The sequence below is a fragment of the Bos indicus genome, chromosome 18 (assembly GCF_029378745.1).
Source record: "Bos indicus isolate NIAB-ARS_2022 breed Sahiwal x Tharparkar chromosome 18, NIAB-ARS_B.indTharparkar_mat_pri_1.0, whole genome shotgun sequence".
In the NCBI taxonomy this organism is placed as follows: Eukaryota; Metazoa; Chordata; class Mammalia; order Artiodactyla; family Bovidae; genus Bos; species Bos indicus.
The window spans coordinates 29,920,582-29,940,676 of record NC_091777.1 but is presented as its reverse complement, the minus strand read 5'-3'; the positions used below and the strand labels follow the sequence as shown (position 1 = coordinate 29,940,676).

General features: G+C 37.0%; 1 protein-coding gene across 2 annotated transcripts in view; it reads left to right on the top strand.

Moving 5' to 3' along the window:
* CDH8 (cadherin 8) overlaps positions 1-19,627 on the top strand; it is a 409,933-nt gene extending 390,306 nt beyond the window's left edge. For both annotated transcript variants that reach the window (XM_070770688.1, XM_070770689.1), the window contains 2 exons: positions 15,855-16,106; positions 17,535-19,627. In XM_070770688.1, the coding sequence (XP_070626789.1) occupies positions 15,855-16,106; positions 17,535-18,028 (746 nt within the window). In that variant the 3' untranslated portion in view covers positions 18,029-19,627. The remainder of the gene's footprint in view (positions 1-15,854; positions 16,107-17,534) is intronic.
* The last annotated feature ends 468 nt before the right edge of the window (positions 19,628-20,095 follow it).

The window sequence follows — 20,095 nt, the reverse complement described above, 5'->3', positions numbered from 1 at the left end:
AGCATCAGAGTCTTTTCCAATGAGTCAACTCTTCGCATGAGGTGGCCAAAGTACTGGAGTTTCAGCTTTAGCATCATTCCTTCCAAAGAAATCCCAGGGCTGATCTCCTTCAGAATGGACTGGTTGGATCTCCTTGCAGTCCAAGGGACTCTCAAGAGTCTTCTCCAACACCACAGTTCAAAAGCATCAATTCTTTGGCGCTCAGCTTTCTTTATAGTCCAAATCTCACATCCATACATGAGCACAGGAAAAACCATAGCCTTGCCTAGACGGACCTTTGTTGGCAAAGTAATGTCTCTGCTTTTCAATATGCTATCTAGGAATGCTTAACCTCCTTCAAATCAAAGCAGGTGATTTAGAATACAAACTACTTTTGGTACTTCCTTTCTTTTATATCCTCATCTCTCCAGTCACTACGTGTAATGATTTCAGTATCTTATACACAATGCATGCTTCACTTTAACTGCTATTTTAAAGCCGTCTTACTTCCTGGTCCAACTACCCTATATATTTAGTGTGTTAATGAGCACAAATTTATTAGCTCCAGTGCAAAATGAATTAATCTCTCAGTTTCTTAAATATTTAGAGATAACTATTCAATCAAGATGTGGTGGAAAAATCATTCTCCTGACAGTGCTATTGTCTGGATTTTTAACCACTGTTAGGTTGATTTCTGAAAAGGTCACAGCTCCACTAAGTGCCTTGTTATTTCTTATTTTGTTTTTGTTTCTTCCCTAAGTAGATGTACACTTTAAAAAATATTATTACATTTTTCAATTCTGCATAAATCCAAGTAAATTAGAAATATTATTTTCCAGATCTGTTGATATTTATAAAAGCTTTAAAAATTTTCATTCAAACAAAATAGAAATTGGGTTTTGGTATAGTTTTTTACTTTTGTGGGTTAGTTAATGCAGGTATTCCTCAGATAAAATGAAGGTAATATTAATCTTCATCTCTCATTTCCTAATGCCTAGAGTGAGATAAATTTGCCTTTCCTCTTAGCACTAAGGGATCTGCATGAGGTACATGGAACAGTTTGAATAAGAGCAAGAATGCAAATTAGGTGCAGGAGAAAAATCAAACTCAGAGGACTTTGGGCTGTGTGACTGTATCTAGCATGGAACTTGGACACTGAGATATTTGCATTCCTCTCCAGCACCAAAAGTGATTATTTCTTAATTAATTCAAGGTCCTGTGATGCCATGCTATGTTATGTTGACTCTCAAGATACAGGATTTAGATCTATATAGTGTTGTCACTCAGTCATGTCCGACTCTTTGAGATCCCTCGGACTGCAGCTCACCAGGCTCCTCTGTCTGTGGAATTTTCCAGGCAAGAATACTGGAGTGAGTAGCCATTTCCTTCTCCAAGTAATCTTCCTGACTCAGGGATCAAACTTGGGTCTCCTGCATTGCAGGTAGATTCTTTACCATTTGAGCTACCAGGAAAGCCCATAAAGTGTTGTACTAAATACTTTTTAATGCTGTAAAATACTATATTCCTGCCTAACTGTGGCCTTGACCACTTAATTTTCCCCTTGTCTCTGATAAAGGTGTCATGGATTGGAAAAACTGCCCTTGGCACACTTTCTCTTTATCTTATCCTTGAGCTTTAATATAGCCTTCTTAGAGCCCATTTCTACTTCCTTCTTTAGGGGACTTTTGCTAAGATGATAGAGGAAGTGTAGAAATACGTTGGACTTGGTAGTAATTCTTAACAGTCAGCTGAGAAACCTTGAGTAAATGATTTTATTATTCAAAAAACTTGTTTATCATTTGTTTAATGGACATAAGAATGCCTTCCTTGCCTCTGTCAATAATAGTTCATCAGACTTATTGATTATATTAGTTTCCTAGGGCTGCCATAACAAATAATCACAAACTAAGAAGCTTAAAACAACAGAGATGCATTCTTTCCCAGTGTAGGAGCCAGAAATCTGATATCAAGGTGTTAGCAGCATCACAGTCTTTTTAGAGACTCTAGAGGAGAATTCATTCTCCTCAGCTTCTATTCACTGCAGGCATTCCACGGTTGTGGCCACATGTCCACATCTGCCTCTGTGGTCACATTCTCTCTTCCTCTTCTCTGTGTTAAGTCTCCCTCTGACTTACTCTTATAAGGACACATGTTAACAAACTTTCTTATAAAGATGCATGTTATTGGATTTAGGACCCATTGGGTAATCCCAGATAAACTTCATTTTAAGATTGCCAACTTGATTGCATCTGCAAAAACCCTTTTTCAAGTAAGGTAACATTTAGAAATTCCAAGGAAAAGGACATAAACATGTCTCCTTGGGGGTCACCATTCAGACCACTATACTAAACACCATCTTCAGATGTCTAAGAAAAAATTTCCTTTGATATTATCCATTTAGAAACAGTATATGTAGGGCTTCCCTGGTGGCTTAGCGTAAAGAACTCGCCTGCCAGTGCGGGAGACAGATGTTCAATCTCTGATCCCCACGCCACAGAGCAACTAAGCCCGAGCCACAACTCTTGAGCCTGTGCTCTAGAGTCCAGGAGCCGCAACTACTGAGTCCATGTGCCATAACTACTGAACCCCTTCCATCATAACAAGAGAGTAACCCACTCTTGCCACAACTAGAGAAAAGCCCACGCAGCAATGGAGATCCAGCACAGCCACAACCCCCCGCCCCCCGCCCCAAACAGTGTATGTAGCTTCTTAAAGAATTTTGGAATATGCTTAAATTTCATAGATTACTTTAACAAATCCTAACTTTTGTAAAGTAAAAATCACAGCCCATCCTCTGTACATTTCATTTGCCAGATTTTTTTTTTTTTTTTGCCAGATGTTAATTTTGCAAATATTTATAGAATTGTAGTGCATGGTTATAGAGAAATAAGTGTGTTTTTTTCTGTTAAAAAAAGTGCCAACTTTTTATATATGTAATTGCAAAATGTTGACTAAACATTATCTTTGGAATTAGTCTAGGAACTTCTAAAAGAATTCAGTGATAGTTTTTCTAAAGTCAAAGTTAACCTTGGTCAATATTTTATGGCTAGATATATATACTTTATTATCAAATATTAGGAGATTTGGATGGAGACGGAAATGGCAACCCACTCCAGTATTCTTACCTGGAAAATCCCATGGACAGAGGAGCCTGGCAGGCTACAGTCCATGTGGCCACAAACAGTCAGACATGACTGAAGCAACTTAACACACACACAGGAGATTTGGAAATGAATCAACATTCAGACACAACTGAGCAACTGAACATGCAACATTCATATAAACATTGAGATTATTGACATCAGGTGGCATGGTGAATGATCTAATGAGGAAAAAAAAAGGCGAGGGTCGGGGAGGGGGAAGAATGACCAATGATCTAATTAGGTGACTCAGAATATCCAGTTGCATGTGGCACACGTGGTGTATTGGTATGTAGAAAATTATAAAGGTACTGGAGGAGACTGGCTTCACAGAGTCTAAATTTTTATCAATTCACTACAGTCTGATTGTTTCCAACCAAACTTAGTGTTTGAAGTAAAAATACATAAATGCAGTGGAAATGCTATCATCTATGCATCATATTCCTAGGTATTATACACTATATAGGCATATATCTACTATGTTGAAACCAATGGATTTGGTATCTTTATTGCTTTGCTAGGTTTTTAGAAATAAACAGACACAATACAGTGCTAGGAACCTAATTAAATCTCTTGTCCATACCTACTGAGCAGAGCACCATTTTCCCTTGGTTTTGGCCTTCTTGCCATTTCCATTCCATTTGATTTGATCAAGAAAAAATGAATTAAATTTGCAAGTAAAATAACAGGAGACATTTCTCAAAAAGGCATAATATCTACTGATCTTCTTTTCATCTATTCCTTTGTCATAAACATTTGTCTGGCAAGTGCCTTCATTAACTCTGGCTCCTTGTTGCTTAGGCTTGTATCTAACAGGATGAACAATAGCTATAATTCTATGATTTCAAATAAAGGGGACCTAGACCAAAGTAAACTTTCTGCATCAGGGCAACAATAACAGATAAACTACCCTGAAACAAATAGAGAATTTAGGTTTGCCAGCTTTAATTTATCTGAAGAAAAAGACAATGTAGAGAGAAATGGGATATTTAAATAATACAAACAATAATAATGGCCACTATTGTTTTATTAAAACGCAAAGAAAATAAACAGAAGGGAGGGAGGGAGGGAGGAGGGAAGGAGAAAAGAGGAAGAAAGGAAGGAATATGCATATAGAACTAATAAGTGACTATAGCATTATCTAGGTAGCCAGTCAATGAGGTCGCTAAGAATCGGACACGACTGAGCAACTTCATTTTCACTTTGCACTTTCATGCATTGGAGAAGGAAATGGCAACCCACTCGTGTTCTTGCCTGGAGAATCCCAGGGACGAGGGAGCCTGATGGGAGGCCGTCTATGGGTTCGCACAGAATCAGACACGACTGAAGCGACTTAAGCAGTAGAAGCAGCAGCAGCAGCAAGCCTGCTACAGCAAAATACTTCAGACTGGTGGCTTCAACAACACAGTTTTCTTACAGTCCCAGAGGATAGGAAGTCCAAGATCAAAGTGTAGGCAAGATAGGACTCATCCTGAACCCTTTTTTTTAAACTGGTTATAGATGGTCACCATCTCCCTATACATTCTCATGACCTTTTCTTTGTTTCATCATGGATAGAGAAAGAGCTCTCTGACATCTCTATATTCTGTAGACACCATCCTACAGGATCAGGACCCACTCTTATAAACTTCTTTAACCTTATTTACTTCCTTCATCTCACATGCTAGTAAAGTAATGCTCAGAATTTTCCAAGCCAGGCTTCAGAAATACATGAACTGTGAACTTCCAGATGTTCAAGCTTCTTTTAGAAAAGGCAGAGGAACCAGAGATCAAATTGCCAACATCCATTGCATCATTGAAAAGCCAGAGAGTTCTAGAAAAACATCTACTTCTGCTTTATGGACTATGCCAACAACTTTGACTGTGTGAATCACAAGAAACTGTGGAAAATTCTGAAAGAGATGGGAATACCCGACCACCTGACCTGCCCGTTGAGAAATCTGTATGCAGGTCACGAAGCAACAGTTTGAACTGGACATGGAACAACAGACTGGTTCCAAATAGGAAAAGGAGTACGTCAAGGCTGTATATTGTCACCCTGCTTATTTAACTTATATGCAGAGTACATATGAGAAATGCTGGGCTGGAGGAAGCACAAGCTGGAATCAAGATTGCCGGGAGAAATATCAATAAGCTCAGATATGCAGATGACACCACCCTTATGGCAGAAAGTGAAGAACAAAAAGAGCCTCTTGATGAAAGTGAAAGAAGAGAGTGAAAAAGTTGGCTTAAAGCTCAACATTCAGAAAACTAAGATCATGGCATCTGGTCCCATCACTTCATGGGAAATAGATGGGGAAACAGTGTCAGACTTTATATTTTTGGGCTCCAAAATCACTGCAGATGGTGACTGCAGCCATGAAATGAAAAATGCTTACTCCTTGGAAGGAAAGTTATGACCAACCTAGATAGCACATTCAAAAGCAGAGACATTACTTTGCCAACAAAGGTTCATCTAGTCAAGGCTATGGTTTTTCCAGTGGTCATGCGTGGATGTGAAAGTTGGACTGTGAAGAAAGCTGAGTGCTGAAGAATTGATGCTTTTGAACTGTGGTGTTGGAGAAGACTCTTGAGAGTCCCTTGGACTGCAAGGAGATCCAACCAGTCCATCCTGAAGGAAATCAGTCCTGGATATTCCTTGGAAGAACTGATGCTGAAGCTGAAACTCCAATATTTTGGCCACCTGATGCAAAGAGCTGACTCATTTGAAAAGACCCTGATGCTGGGAAAAATTAACAGCGGGAGGAGAAGGGGATGACAGAGAATGAGATGGTTGGATGGCATCACTGACTCGATGGACATGAGTTTGAATAAAGTCTAGGAGTTGGTGATGGACAGGGAAGCCTGGCGTGCTGAAGTCCTTGTGTTGCAAAGAATCGGACACAACTGAGTGACTGAACCAAACTGAACTGAAGTGAACTTCCTTAAAAACTCCATCCCTGAAGACAGCCACAATGGTGGGGGTGTGGGGGGTGGAGTCAGGGTTTCAACATATGAATTCTTGAGCCACACAAGTTCAGACTATAACAAACATTTATTAACTCAGTTACAAAAGGAAATTTTTCTTATAAGGGTACTAATGTACCTTTGAAGAAAGGTCATTTGATTTCCAATTCCAAATGATTCAAAGACCAAATATCAAGAATCAAGAGGAAATTCTTTCTAGAAACCAGAGAAGATACTTACTTGGATTAGGAGCCCTTTCCTGAATGTAGGACTAAGTCATCCAATTTCAACTCAGTAAAACAGAACTCTGGTGTATACCTCTTTAAATGATGGTGTTTCAGATATTTTATAGCAATGTTTCTTCCTCCCTGAGTCTTCTCTACTTGAATATAAGCATCCTCAGTTTATTGTTCATATTACAGGATATGAGGCAGGTCCAGGGAAAGACTTGGAAACCATCAATATTTCTCTTAAATTTCCATATAAGACCCTGGCTATATATTCTTTCCAATAGCCTGACACTGAACCTTCTCACTGATTTATTTGAACCATAATATAATCCTCTATGACAAAATAACATAAATGGAAATAAATATGAGTCCCACAAAATATGGCTAATGATTACTTGCTTATTCATTTATTCAGCAAATATTTGCTGAGTATTCATTATGCATCTTAAATTGGTTATTTGTTACTTGGAAGTTCCCTAGTTCATTTCTGTATCCCCAGTGGTCTATCATATACCCATTATGACAACATTTTTTGTGATGAGTGTTTTGATGAAATTGAAAAGGTTTTTAGAAGACTATATAACTAATTTATCTGGGGAGATTGGGGATGACTAGTAAAGGAAATTTTTCCCAAAGAAGTGATATTTAAGCACAGACATAAAGATTGCCTAAATATTAATAATTCAAATTAGGGCTAAGGAGGAATAGAGAGATTATCAGGCATAAAAAAAAAAGAGCACATATAAAAGCCCTAAAGACAGAAGATGCTTAACTCAGAAAAGAGGGCTAGAACAAAGAAAGAAAGAAGAGAGACAAGACCAAATAAACGTAGGTTAAACAATATGACTAATGTTGTTATAAGCATCTTTGTTCTGCACCAAGTCCCATGCTGGGGACTGAGAGGAGAGCTGTGACAAAGGCTAGTTAGTCTCCCTCAAGGAGCTTAGAGTCTAGCAAGATAATACACAAATGTATTGAATATTATCTATTTGTCTCTATAAAGTCAAAACTATTGCAAAAACTTCTAAGAACTTAATTTTAAGATGGCTGCCTTTGTTACAGCTTCTAGCAATTTCCAGTAAAATTATAAGTGTTCTGGAATAACACCTTGGCAAAACTAAGAATATAAGTAACTTTAAAAAAATGTATTTATTTATGTATTTGTCTGTGCCAGGTCTTAGTTGCAGCATGTGGGATCTCTTTCCCCGACCAGGGATTGAACCTGGGCCCCCTGCATTGGGTGCACAGAGTCCTAACCACTGGACACCAGGAAGTCCTCAAGTAGCTATTTGTATTCAAAATTATTCTGTTGTCAAAATCTGAAAGAAATTTCATACATAATGGCATAATTGCAATGTGCTATCTGAAAGCAAGCAAGTCTATGCACCTACTGTTTACCTGGTCTTTTATTTATTTAGTGTGTCCCTTGTATTACTCAGATAAGGAGAAAGGAACCCAACTATACCACTACTAAGGCATATTGTCATTTTAAGTATGCCTGGTGCTATTAGTCCACCTTAACACCTTTCATGATCTTTCCTTCAATAGTTGGTCATAAACAGAAACAAATGGGTGTGGAGTATGAAGCAAGGTTCTGAAAATGGAGTTACTCGTCTTCCTTGGTATAAGGCTCATAAGCAAAACATTATAAAAGGTTGAGGAAACAAGAAAATCCCTAGCTGAGAAAAATACTAGGGAATATTCCACCTATTGAGAGTATCAGAGAACTAGGTGATAAGGTTTTTATGTTTCTATCTCAAGGCAACACAACTGCACTAGATGGGTAGCAGCTGGATACTAATCTATCCAGCTGGATATTAGTCCACACTAGAGAATTTAAGAGCCTACTTTCTTCTTAAATAAATCTTGGCAAAATATTGTTCTATATTTGTCAAACTCTGCAACTATATACTCAATTTCAAGAGATGTAATTTAAAAAACATCATTAGTTATGTGTCTATGGACTTGCAGCGATCATTTCATCTTTTTTGTTTCATATACTTTCCAGTTTTATAAAATGTCTGTTTTCTCTGATAAGTCACTATCAAGGTATTATCCTCTTACATGTGTTATGCTCAAAAAGAAAAAAAATGCAGTAAATATAATTAAGATAAGAAGCCATAGGATAGAGCAGGTTAAGTTTCCAAGATAACAAGATGATATAACATGGAAATGCATCTACATATGAAGGACTGTAATGAAGGTTTTTAAATAACATAATAATATAACTGAAGCCAAGTTTTAGAGGTAGTAAACAGCTAAGTCCTTGATATGACTACTTTTCTGCTTTACATCGTTGTGAAGCAAATAAATGAAAGAAAAAATTAAATTGAAAACAAACTAGAATACACTTTTATAAACAGTATCTTCAAATAAGCACCTTCAGTTATCTTAATGCTGAAAGTCAAAAGCTATTTTCTCTTTTTTTAATATCAAGAACAAGGTACAGTGTGTACCATAATTTCTTATATTAAACATTGTATTTGAGATTCTTGTTAGTATAGCAAGATAGGAGAAAATTCATATAGGCCTTAACCCTGTAAGTATCCTTCTAAGCACTGCTATAGCTACATCCATTAAATTTTGATTGACTGCATTTTCACTTATGTTGTCTGATATTTTTTTAAAATTTTCCTTTTGATCTCTTTATTAAGTCATTGGTTATTGAGGAATACATTGTTTAATTTCCATATATTTGTGAGTTTCCTCCAATTATTTTCTGTTATTGATATCTAATTTCATTCCTTTTATGGTCAGAGAATGCATTTTGTATTATTTATATCCTTTTAAATTTATGGGGGTTCATTTTATGGCCTAGCCTATGATACATAATGCAGAATGCTCCATGTGTGCTTGAGAAGAATATTCTGTTGTTTTTGGGTGGAGTATTCTATTAATATGTTAGGTATAGTGGATTCATACTGTTGTTCAAATCTTCTATTGCTTATTTACTTCTGACTAGTCCTTTTATCCTTGCCTGGGAAATCCCATGGATGGAGGAGCCTGGTAGGCTGCAGTCCATGGGGTCGCTAGGAGTTGGACACGACTGAGAGACTTCACTTTCACTTTTCACTTTCATGCACTGGGGAAGGAAATGGCAACCCACTCCAGTGTTCTTGAATCCCCGGGACGGGGGAGCCTGGTGGGCTGCCGTCTATGGGGTTGCACAGAGCCGGACACGACTGAAGCGACTTAAGCAGCAGTTGTTTTATCCATTACTGAAAGTATAATATTGGGATACCAAATCATTGCTTTTGAAATCTTAGTTATTATATGCTCAACAATATGTTATGTATGCACAGTTTTATACAGTTGCTTTTTAAAAGTTAAGAAAAGAGAAAAACTATGCATTTATACTGTCTTCTATAACTACATAATTACTTCTCCTGATGTTCTTTGTTTTTAGTGTGGAGTTGAATTACCATCTGGGGTTATTTGTTATTTGCTTTTAGTCTGAAGAACTTCCTTTCTTGTTTCTTTTAAGACATGTCTTCTGGTGACAAATTCCCTCAATTTTTTGTTTATCTGGGAATATCTCTATTTCATTCTTTTTGAAAGACAGTTTTGCTGAATATATGATCCTGGGGTGAAAGGTTTTGATTTGAGCATTTTAAATGTGCTAACCTTCTTTCTTCTTGGGTCCACTGTTTCTATAAAAATTCAGTTGTTAATCTTATTGAGGTTCCCTTGGAAGTGATGAGTCAACTTTCTCTTGCTTTCAGAATATTCTTCTTGTCTTTTAGTTTCAGTATTTTTTCCTGTCTCTTTGTGAGTGTCTTTGTGTTTACCTTGATTTTTTTTAAATTATTTTTTAATTTAATTTTATTTTTAAACTTTACATAATTGTATTAGTTTTGCCAAATATCAAAATGAATCCGCCACAGGTATACACGTGCTCCCCATCCTGAACCCTCCTCCATCCTCCCTCCCCACACCATCCCTCTGGGTCGTCCCAGTGCACCAGCCCCAAGCATCCAGGATCGTGCATCGAACCTGGACTGGCATCTCGTTTCATACATGATATTTTACATGTTTCAATGCCATTCTCCCAAATCTTACCACCCTCTCCCTCTCCCACAGAGTCCATAAGACTGTTCTATACATCAGTGTCTCTTTTGCTGTCTCGTACACAGGGTTATTGTTACCATCTTTCTAAATTCCATATATATGCGTTAGTATACTGTATTGGTGTTTTTCCCTCTGGCTTACTTCACTCTGTATAATAAACTCCAGTTTCATCCACCTCATTAGAACTGATTCAAATGTATTCTTTTTAATGGCTGAGTAATACTCCATTGTGTATATGTACCACAGCTTTCTTATCCATTCATCTGCTGATGGACATCTAGGTTGCTTCCATGTCCTGGCTATTATAAACAGTGCTGCGATGAACATTGGGGTACACGTCACTCTTTCTCTTCTGGTTTCCTCAGTGTGTATGCCCAGCAGTGGGATTGCTGGATCATAAGGCAGTTCTATTTCCAGTTTTTTAAGGAATCTCCACACTGTTCTCCATAGTGGCTGTACTAGTTTGCATTCCCACCTACCTTGATTTTTATTGGTTTCTCAAAGTGGAAACTAATGTTTCCAAAAAGTTTTGAAGTTTTTCTGTTGTATTTTTTCTTTTCCTTTCTTTTCTGCAAGGATTTTTTCTTTTCCTTTCTGCAAGGAAAGTATTTTCATTGCAGGTACATTGGTGGACTTAATTTTGTCCCATATATTTCTAGGGCTCTATTCATTTTTCTTTTTTCCCTATATAGTACAGTTTGCAAAATTTCTATTGATCTATCTCCAAGTTCACTAATGCTTTCTTTTGCCAATTCAGATTCAGTTTAGCTATTGTAATTTTTCATTTAGTTACTGTACTTTTCAACTCCATAGCTTCCATTAAGTTCTTTTTAAAAAATAATGTCTATCTCTTTATTTATATTCTCTATGATATGAGATTGTCATCATGCCTCCATAGTTCTTTAATGGTTTACGGTAGCTCATTGAACACATTTACAATGGTTTCTTAGAAGTCTTTGTTTAACTTGATTTTTGCTTGCTCTCATGGAGCAAACCTGCTCCCACCTGCTCCCTACCTCCCATCCCTATCCCATTTATGGGTCATGCTTTCTTGTTTCTTTGAATGTCTTATAATCTTTTGTTGAAAACTGGACATTTTTAGAAAATATATTATAGTAACTCTGGATATTGAGCCTTCAGCCAAGGCATGTTATTGTAATTTGTTCATTTATTTGTTTAGTAACTGGCTGGATTATTTTAGTGAGGTCTGTTTTCCCTCTGCAACGTTAAGCCTCTAATGTTTCACCTCAGGGGATCCCAGCCTTGGCTTTGCCCACAGTCAGTCACCAGCAATGGCAGTGGTTTTGGCAGAGTTGTCTCTTTCCTTGACTACACCCACGTTGTTAAACTTCACTAGTTGCTAGATGCTTTCTGCATTGTTCTTAATTCAGAAATCATCTAAATTGTTCTTAATTCAGAAATCGTCTAAATCCCTAATCCAACCAAATGTGGGCTCTTTCAGAAGGGTATTTCCCTCAGTGTTTCAGAATTGTTCTGACCCAGGCTGGCTCCTCTCCAGCTCTTTTCTAGTTTCTAGGTTTCTAGGTTCTCTACTTCTCAACTGAGGCAAAACATTGAGCCACTGGCTTTGAAGCTGAGTTGGAGACTGTGCTGTTTTTCTCTGAGTGACACCTCTACTTTAGGAGCTGTGCACTTGACATGAGGGTACAGTAGCCTCAAGTCTTTTTGGCTTGGCTCTCCCACTGTGAAGCCATTGTCATAATTCAGGGCAAGCACAACTGAAGCCCTGTATTCCCCGTGAAGTCTTGCCAAGATAGAGCCTCTGTTGCCCAAGCAGGGGCAGCAAGGAAGAAAGGAACCCTGCCTTGTCCACACCGACTCAGAATCTAGTCCATTAAGAGGTAGATAGGAGCAGGGTGAGAACTGGTGACACCGCCCTGCAACTGCTAGCTGTGGCAGGGAGGAAGCTGTGTGCTCTTGGCTGGACCAATTTGGAGTACAGTTTCCACCTCGCAGAGCTGAGAGAAGGGGTGAAGAAGCTAGCTACCAGGTTCTGGTTGGAGCACCATACTCAAGTCATTCCTACCAGGCTGTACCATGCTTCCTGAATAAATGTTTCTCTGTTTGGTGCCCTTCTCCAGAACTATTTCCAGAGACATTAGTTTGCTTAAATTTTATTTTATAAATTTTATAAACTGTAATTCCAGTTCCACTGTGGAATTCCCCACATTATCATGCTCCTCATATGTATCTCTGTGTTGAGATATATTCTTATAAGTTAAAAAAAAATGTTTTAAAGGGTGACTGAAATTAAATCCAACATATAAAAGTTATGTTTTATACACTAGCAACAATGAGATGAAAATATAATATTAAAAAGGTATAAGTACTAAAGCAACTGTATATATATAAAATACTAAGTGTAATGAAGTATGTGAAAATCTCTTGCAGTTAAAATAAAAACATTTTAACATATATTAAATAAAAAAACCAGAGTCTTGATATAGAAGACTAAAGTTGTCAATTTTCTTAATGTATTTACATCTTAATATAATTTCAAGTAAAACTCTTACAGGAATGTTCATGGAACTTGGTAATCTGTTCTGCATTTGTCAGAGATTAGCAAATAAGCAAGAATGACTGAAATATTCCTAAAGAAGAACATAATGGGAAAAACAAACATCATGATTTATTATAAATTTTTCATACATAGAAAGCATAATATTGATACAAGATTAGAAAAACAGAGCACTAGAACATAATAGAGAGCCTAAAAGGATGAAGATATACAAAGCTTTGATTTGTGAGGACTAAGAATTGAATGTCAGTGGGTAAGAGATAAATTACTCCACAATTAACCTTGGGAAAATCAATGATCAGTACAGAAAAATATCGATACCATACAATTGCTTAAATGTGAAAGGCAATATTAAAAAAAGTAATTTTTACGTAATAATAATTTAAAAAATAAGGCTAAATTACTAATCATTAAAAAGACTGGTAAAATTGACTACATTGAGATTAAAATTTTAATAAAATGAAAAGGCATCATATGTTTTAAATAAATAAAGCAGAACTTTATTGAACATATTTGCAACATGCAATTTAAAAGAAATATGTATTTCAAATACCCGAATTTGAAGTATGTGAAACTGCTAATATTCAGTGGGTTTTTGGGGGTGTGAAATAATGACAATTCAATGTGACCTAATAAAATAATTAATAATAAATGTAAATACCAACTGAAAATATGGTAAAAATATTAATAGGCAAATAGGCAATTGACTTTCCCTGGAGGTAGCAGGTGAAAGTTATCATAAATGACCCGTGAACTTCCTTTACTTAGTCAATAATTTTCTTTATATAGAAAGAGAGCAACATATGCAGATACCAGGAATAGTAAAAGAAAAAAATGAGTTAGGTCTAAGACTCGTCAATGCTTTTCTAAGTAATAAAGGAGATAGCTTTGTTCTGCAATGAATAATACTCCTGCTGCAGTTTCTAAATTATCATTATAGATTGTTTAAAGAGAGACTATGCAAAGATAGTTTTTCATATAAATAATGTTAACCACAAAAAGACAAAAGCCTCCATTGTAATTTTATTAATTGCATCTTGAAGAACAATTCCCATCTTCTGTTTTGAACTATGGTATATGAAATCATCCACAAATATTCCTTGTACTAATTAACTGTACTCAAACTTGTCTCACACTTTCTGGAAATATAACACACACAGCTATATATTTGGTATCTGTTTTGAGATAATGTTCTCCTGCTTTTAGCTTACTGGCATTTCCTTCTGTCATGGAAATAAAGATTACTAGATCATTTGGAATATCACTGCTTACTTCCACTAGAGACCTCTTTTCACTTTTCAAATTACTAAATAATGAGATACAATCAGAAATAACTTAGAAAAAAAAATGTTAACAGAGTTTTTTTTCTCTCTAACTGCTTACTATCAAGACACTGTAGGTCTGCATATATCTTAAACAAAGCAAAGACAAATATAATTTATCCATTTATTTTAAGGAATGTCTGTCACATTTTTTGAATTCTGGTATTGGCTTCCCTGGTGGCTCAGATGGTAAAAAATCTGCCTGCAATGCAGGAGTCCTGGGTTCGATCCCCGGAGGAGGCATGGCAATCCACTCCACTAATCTTGCCTGGAGAATCCCCATGGACAGAGGAGCCTGGTGGGCTATAGTCCATGGGATTGCAGAGTCAGACACACCTGAGCAATTAAACACAGCATAGCACCGCACACTGTACTACATGGTACAGAAGATTTAACACATTTACATAAAAATCATTTGAGTGGAATATCTGTTCATATATTTGAGTATTCTAGAAATCACTGGGACATCCATGACCAGGAACTGTACAACAATGGTTTGGAATGTCTGCCTTAAAAGGCAACAGTGAGGCAGACAAATGTTCTGGGGTCTGCAAACTTGTCAATATTTGAAAAAAATCCCACTGAAATAATCACTTTGCCCAAATAGTACTGCACACATTAATCAAAGTTACGTTTATTTGCTTTTGGCTTGAATATCAGTATGAAATAATCAGTGTTCCCATCTGAATAGCCCTCTGTCTGTCATTAATTGAAATGAGAAAACAGACATATATATATATATACACACACACACACACACACACACATATGCATATATAGCTACAGTTCATGACATAGGGATGAATGACAACAGAAAGTTGGGGGTGAAATTCATTTTGGGAGTAAAAGTTTGAGATTCATAGGGCTACCATGGGACCAATCACTTCTCACTAGTCAGTTCTACTTTGAACTGAAGTATGCCCTTAAATGTCCTTAAGGGTTGCTCCAGATAAACAGTATACATTTCCATATAATTAATACATGAAAAATGGATCACCTGCTCCTATGACTTCTCATTTAATTCTTATTTGTATAACCACTCTAGGTCTTCTCTACAGAATTTTAAAATATGTGGCATATCTCCTCCAATTGGCAGTAAATTGGACTTTTGTGTATCTTAATGTAAATGCTGTAGAGCATAAATAACTCTTTTTATATGAATAGGTACCTGTGGGAATCAAGTGTATTGTTTTGTATGCCATACGGTCATAAAGTCTATCTTGTAACACAAAGCTTTTCAAATATGGCTTTCAAAATGTGGGGAAATTTATAGTCTAGTTTTCATTGTCTGGATAAAGAACATTAAATTTATTTATGGGGACTTCAGGTAATTTGTGTTCTATAAAAGGACACTTGAAGATTATTTTTGCAAGAGAAATCCTTTGCATTTACAAGGTGAGGGTAAAACTCCATTAGTTTATCCTGAGGCCATTGTCATTGAACCTGTAAGGGTGTGTATGGTCCATGCCAATTGGGAAAATGGGAAGAGGGAAGAAGAAGAGTTCAGGAGTGGTTCAGTGGAGTCGGGATTGTCGTGAGGATTGCAGAGGATTTATGAACTAGAAAAACAAGTGTTGTTCGGGCAGCCGTTTTGAAATGATGCAAACTACTTTAATTTTCATTTTTCCAGATAATTCCCTCAGCATTTTGGCAAAGCATAATGGATTCAACCGCCAGAAGCAAGAAGTCTATCTCTTACCAATCATAATCAGTGACAGTGGGAATCCTCCTCTGAGCAGCACTAGCACCCTGACCATCCGGGTCTGTGGCTGTAGCAGTGACGGCGTTGTCCAGTCTTGTAATGTTGAAGCTTATGTACTTCCGATTGGACTCAGTATGGGCGCCTTAATCGCCATATTAGCATGCATCATTTTGCTGCTAGGTATGTATTTTCTTCATAGCCTAGGGGGTCACCATTTTTCTGGCTCATAAATGACTGTAAATAAGGACAGAAAACCCTAACTCAACCTAGAAAATCCTAGTCAATATTCTTTGGAAGAAAAACTCTTTTCCACTTCTCCAAGCTTTGAGGTCACCAAGAGGGAAAAAAAGGATTGTAATAGTAAATGTCCAGGTGGAGAGAAATGTTCATTGCCTTTTTCAATTCCATCACCCGTGAAAAGATAAACTACGAATAATTGTGGTGGAAGTGGGGATGGACCTTAAGTGGTTACAACAGCAACTGTTATATAAAAAGACCCGCAGGGTTCCGATGCACACCAGTTTACTTCAGGAGGGGGCTCTCCTGTGTCCAAAATACTCTTTTATCTAAATAGTGTATGGGTTGGGTTGCTGAATCCATCCAATCACAAAATTTGGTGAGATAAGATGAAAGCAAACAAGCAAACAAAAAATACTTTTTCTCAAAATTGCATTGTGTTTCTCAGATAGTTTTCTTGATACTAAAATCAAATTAAGATGAAGACTGCAAATTAAGAAAATGTTTTTGTAACTTTTCTGCTAAAGAATTCAATTATAAAAATGAGATTAGACAGTAAGAGGACACAAAAGGGAAGGTATTCATACATCTTATCCTGCCCTTGGAAAAAGGTTATGTCAGTCACTACCTTCCTGGTTATATCAGTTCTGCTCACCCGGTATCTTGTATTGAGCATCATTTCCTTCCATATTTGATGTCATTAGCCCAAGTTTGATTTGGCTGATCTGGCTAGTTTTTTTTTTTTTTTTCTTTTAATGCATTCCTCTCCCTTTCCCCACCTTTAGTTCTACTTTACCAGGTAGAGGAAAGCTAGCACTTTCACACAAGAGAAGAAGTTGCCCATTCAAAGCTGACATTCACCTTAATATACCACTTTGTCTGTGAATGAACATTATTGTATTGGAAACAGTCTTGAAGAACTTATTAGAAAAATACAAAACATACTCAATATAGTCTATTCAGCTCCTTTTTCTTTATGGAAGAGAGGCACGGAGTCAAAAAGTATTGAATGATCTGCCCAAGACACACAGCAAGTTACTCATGCTCTCTGTGCTGTTTCACATTTTGCGTCATTCACTCCAGAGCTCCCAGTGGTATTAAATGTAGCCTTCACCATGAATAGATGCAAACTTGTTATTTTAACCCAGCTTCTTCATCACCATTCAACAAATAGAAGCAACCTAGAATAATATTCACTCAAAATTCAGTGCCCATACTTCAGAAAGGCGTTTCACTTAATTCCCAAATGAATGCACGAAAGTTACACGTTCATAAGTTTTTAAATAATGCCCCTTGCTCAAAATACACGATGTGTTACTTGTGAAATTATATGTCTGTCTGGCTAATTGTTATTTTATGTTTTTCCTACAGTCATTGTGGTGCTGTTTGTAACTCTGCGGCGACACAAAAATGAGCCACTCATTATCAAAGATGATGAAGACGTGAGAGAAAACATCATTCGCTATGATGACGAAGGAGGAGGGGAAGAAGACACAGAGGCTTTTGACATTGCAACTTTACAAAACCCAGATGGAATTAATGGATTTTTACCCCGTAAAGATATTAAACCAGATTTGCAGTTTATGCCAAGGCAAGGGCTTGCGCCGGTTCCGAACGGTGTTGATGTGGATGAATTTATAAACGTGCGGCTACACGAGGCAGATAACGATCCCACAGCCCCACCATATGACTCCATTCAGATTTATGGCTATGAAGGCCGAGGGTCCGTGGCCGGCTCCCTCAGCTCCTTGGAGTCCACCACCTCAGACTCGGACCAGAATTTTGACTACCTCAGTGACTGGGGTCCCCGCTTTAAGAGACTGGGCGAACTCTACTCTGTCGGTGAAAGTGACAAAGAAACTTGACAGTGGATTATTATAAATAAATCAAAGGGAACTGAGCATTCTGTAATATTCTAGGGTCACTCCCCTTAGATACAACCAATGTGGCTATTTGTTTTAGAGGCAAGTTTAGCACCAATCATCTATAAACTCAACTACATTTTACTGTTGAACCAAAAAGTTAATAATAAAAATTAAAAAGTATATGTTAGGAGGTTATAAATCTTGTGGAGTGTGAATTAAAGTATGTGGAGTGTCTAGAAGTCTTTGGATATTTGATATTTACCTGACCACCAGAGACAAAGTTTGGGATCCTGGCTCCTCCTTAGAGGAATGGCATATAAAGAGGAAAAAATCAAAATTAAAAAGGTGCTTTCTTAGAAAAATGGACCTGCAAGAAATTTGCTGCTGATATGTGTCTTCTGCGAGGATTTTTATAAATGCAAATGGTTTTTTCCCCTTCGCCTGCAAGGATCCTGCCACTAATGATAAAGCAATACTTGGTCTGCTGTACATTCTGACTTTTTGGAGTTTTGGGAGGCCTCCTAGATTATACGGTACGCTGACCACACATTGTACATAATTGTTGGCCCCACTCATCAGAGACGGAATAGCATCTTTAAATATTGTGTCGAGCCTTAAAATATTCATGTTTGTAATCCATTCCAGGGTGGGGACTGCCAGCTCAGTGGTGGGAGGAGAGAAATCTCATTCGAATGGGCCTGTTCTCTGGAACCAGGATTACTCTTTCCCTCCAGTTCACCTTCTCCCACAAGGATACAAAGAGAAACTGTGTCACACAGTGGACTACATAAGAGGCAGATGGTTTTACTGCTAGCGCGTGAATTTATTTGTTTAATCCTCAAAATAAATATTTTATTGATGTCCATTAATGCTTTTATTTATTAAGGTTGGTAATTTATAGATTAAGGGACTATATGAAAAAAAAAACTAAATTATATCCATTAATAATCCTTTAGATTGTTTTATATAAATATATATACAATGAATGTTTAATACATGTACATTTTGATGAGATGAGTATGGCAGGCAATATTATCAAAGGGAAGCTAATAGTCTCTTTAGAGTAGAAAATGTTATTGTGACTGGTGATGGCAGGAGCAGCATTTTCCCAGAGAAACTTTTGGACTGTTTTCTATTTTGTTCATAATCCTAGTATTTGGTGTTTTTACAACAAGCACAAACATCTGAAAGTATATTGATTCATGTGAATATTTAAACTCTAGACTTTTAGATATCTACATAACGCCCTGCCCAATAAACATGCTTCAAGTTGATCCCACTGTTTTAGAGCAGGAACTGATTTGTACATAATTTTACTGCTTCTGTTTTTAGCACTTCTCTCCCTGATCATCATGATGATGCACAGAACGTATTAGACTCCAAAACAGAACTGCACTAGAAGATGTGAGCATATTCAATTTGTAACGCAAACCTGCCATTTAGGAGTAGATAATGTATGATAAAACTCAAGTACTACATGCAGATCATTTTAATTTTCTACTTTGCTTTAATGCAATATTGTTTATTTACTCCATGTATTGTATTCAGAGAAACTCCTGTATTGTTTCCTACTTTGTGAAATATATTTTTATAAATACCCTTGTTGTCATCACTTTTTTTTTCTAATCAGACGGAAATCAATTAACAGAGTCATCAACTCTAACTAGAATTCTAGAATGTTCAACAAAACCATCCCATGGATCACTTTTTATTTTAAGCGTCTTTATGATAAAGAACCAGAGATGAGCAATGGCTTGGTGATGATCACACAGGAAGATAGCAACAGGGCCATTAAAGGAACGTGGGCAGGAACATGGTATATGGTAAGGCTAGTTCAGCTCTGCTAGTTGGGGTCCTCCTGGAAACAAGTGCTAAAGCGGAGTTAGGAGTAAAAGGTAAAAGAAAGGAAACAGGATTGTGCGGGGAACTTTTTCAGACAAGGATACAGATTTTAAAATGCCAAAGTGAGGAGATTAGGAAGCAGGATTTGGCAAGAGAACCTTAGACTGCAATGCAGACCTGACAAATAAGGAGTTCGGAGGGGTCCCGTGAGAGGAATCTCTCATC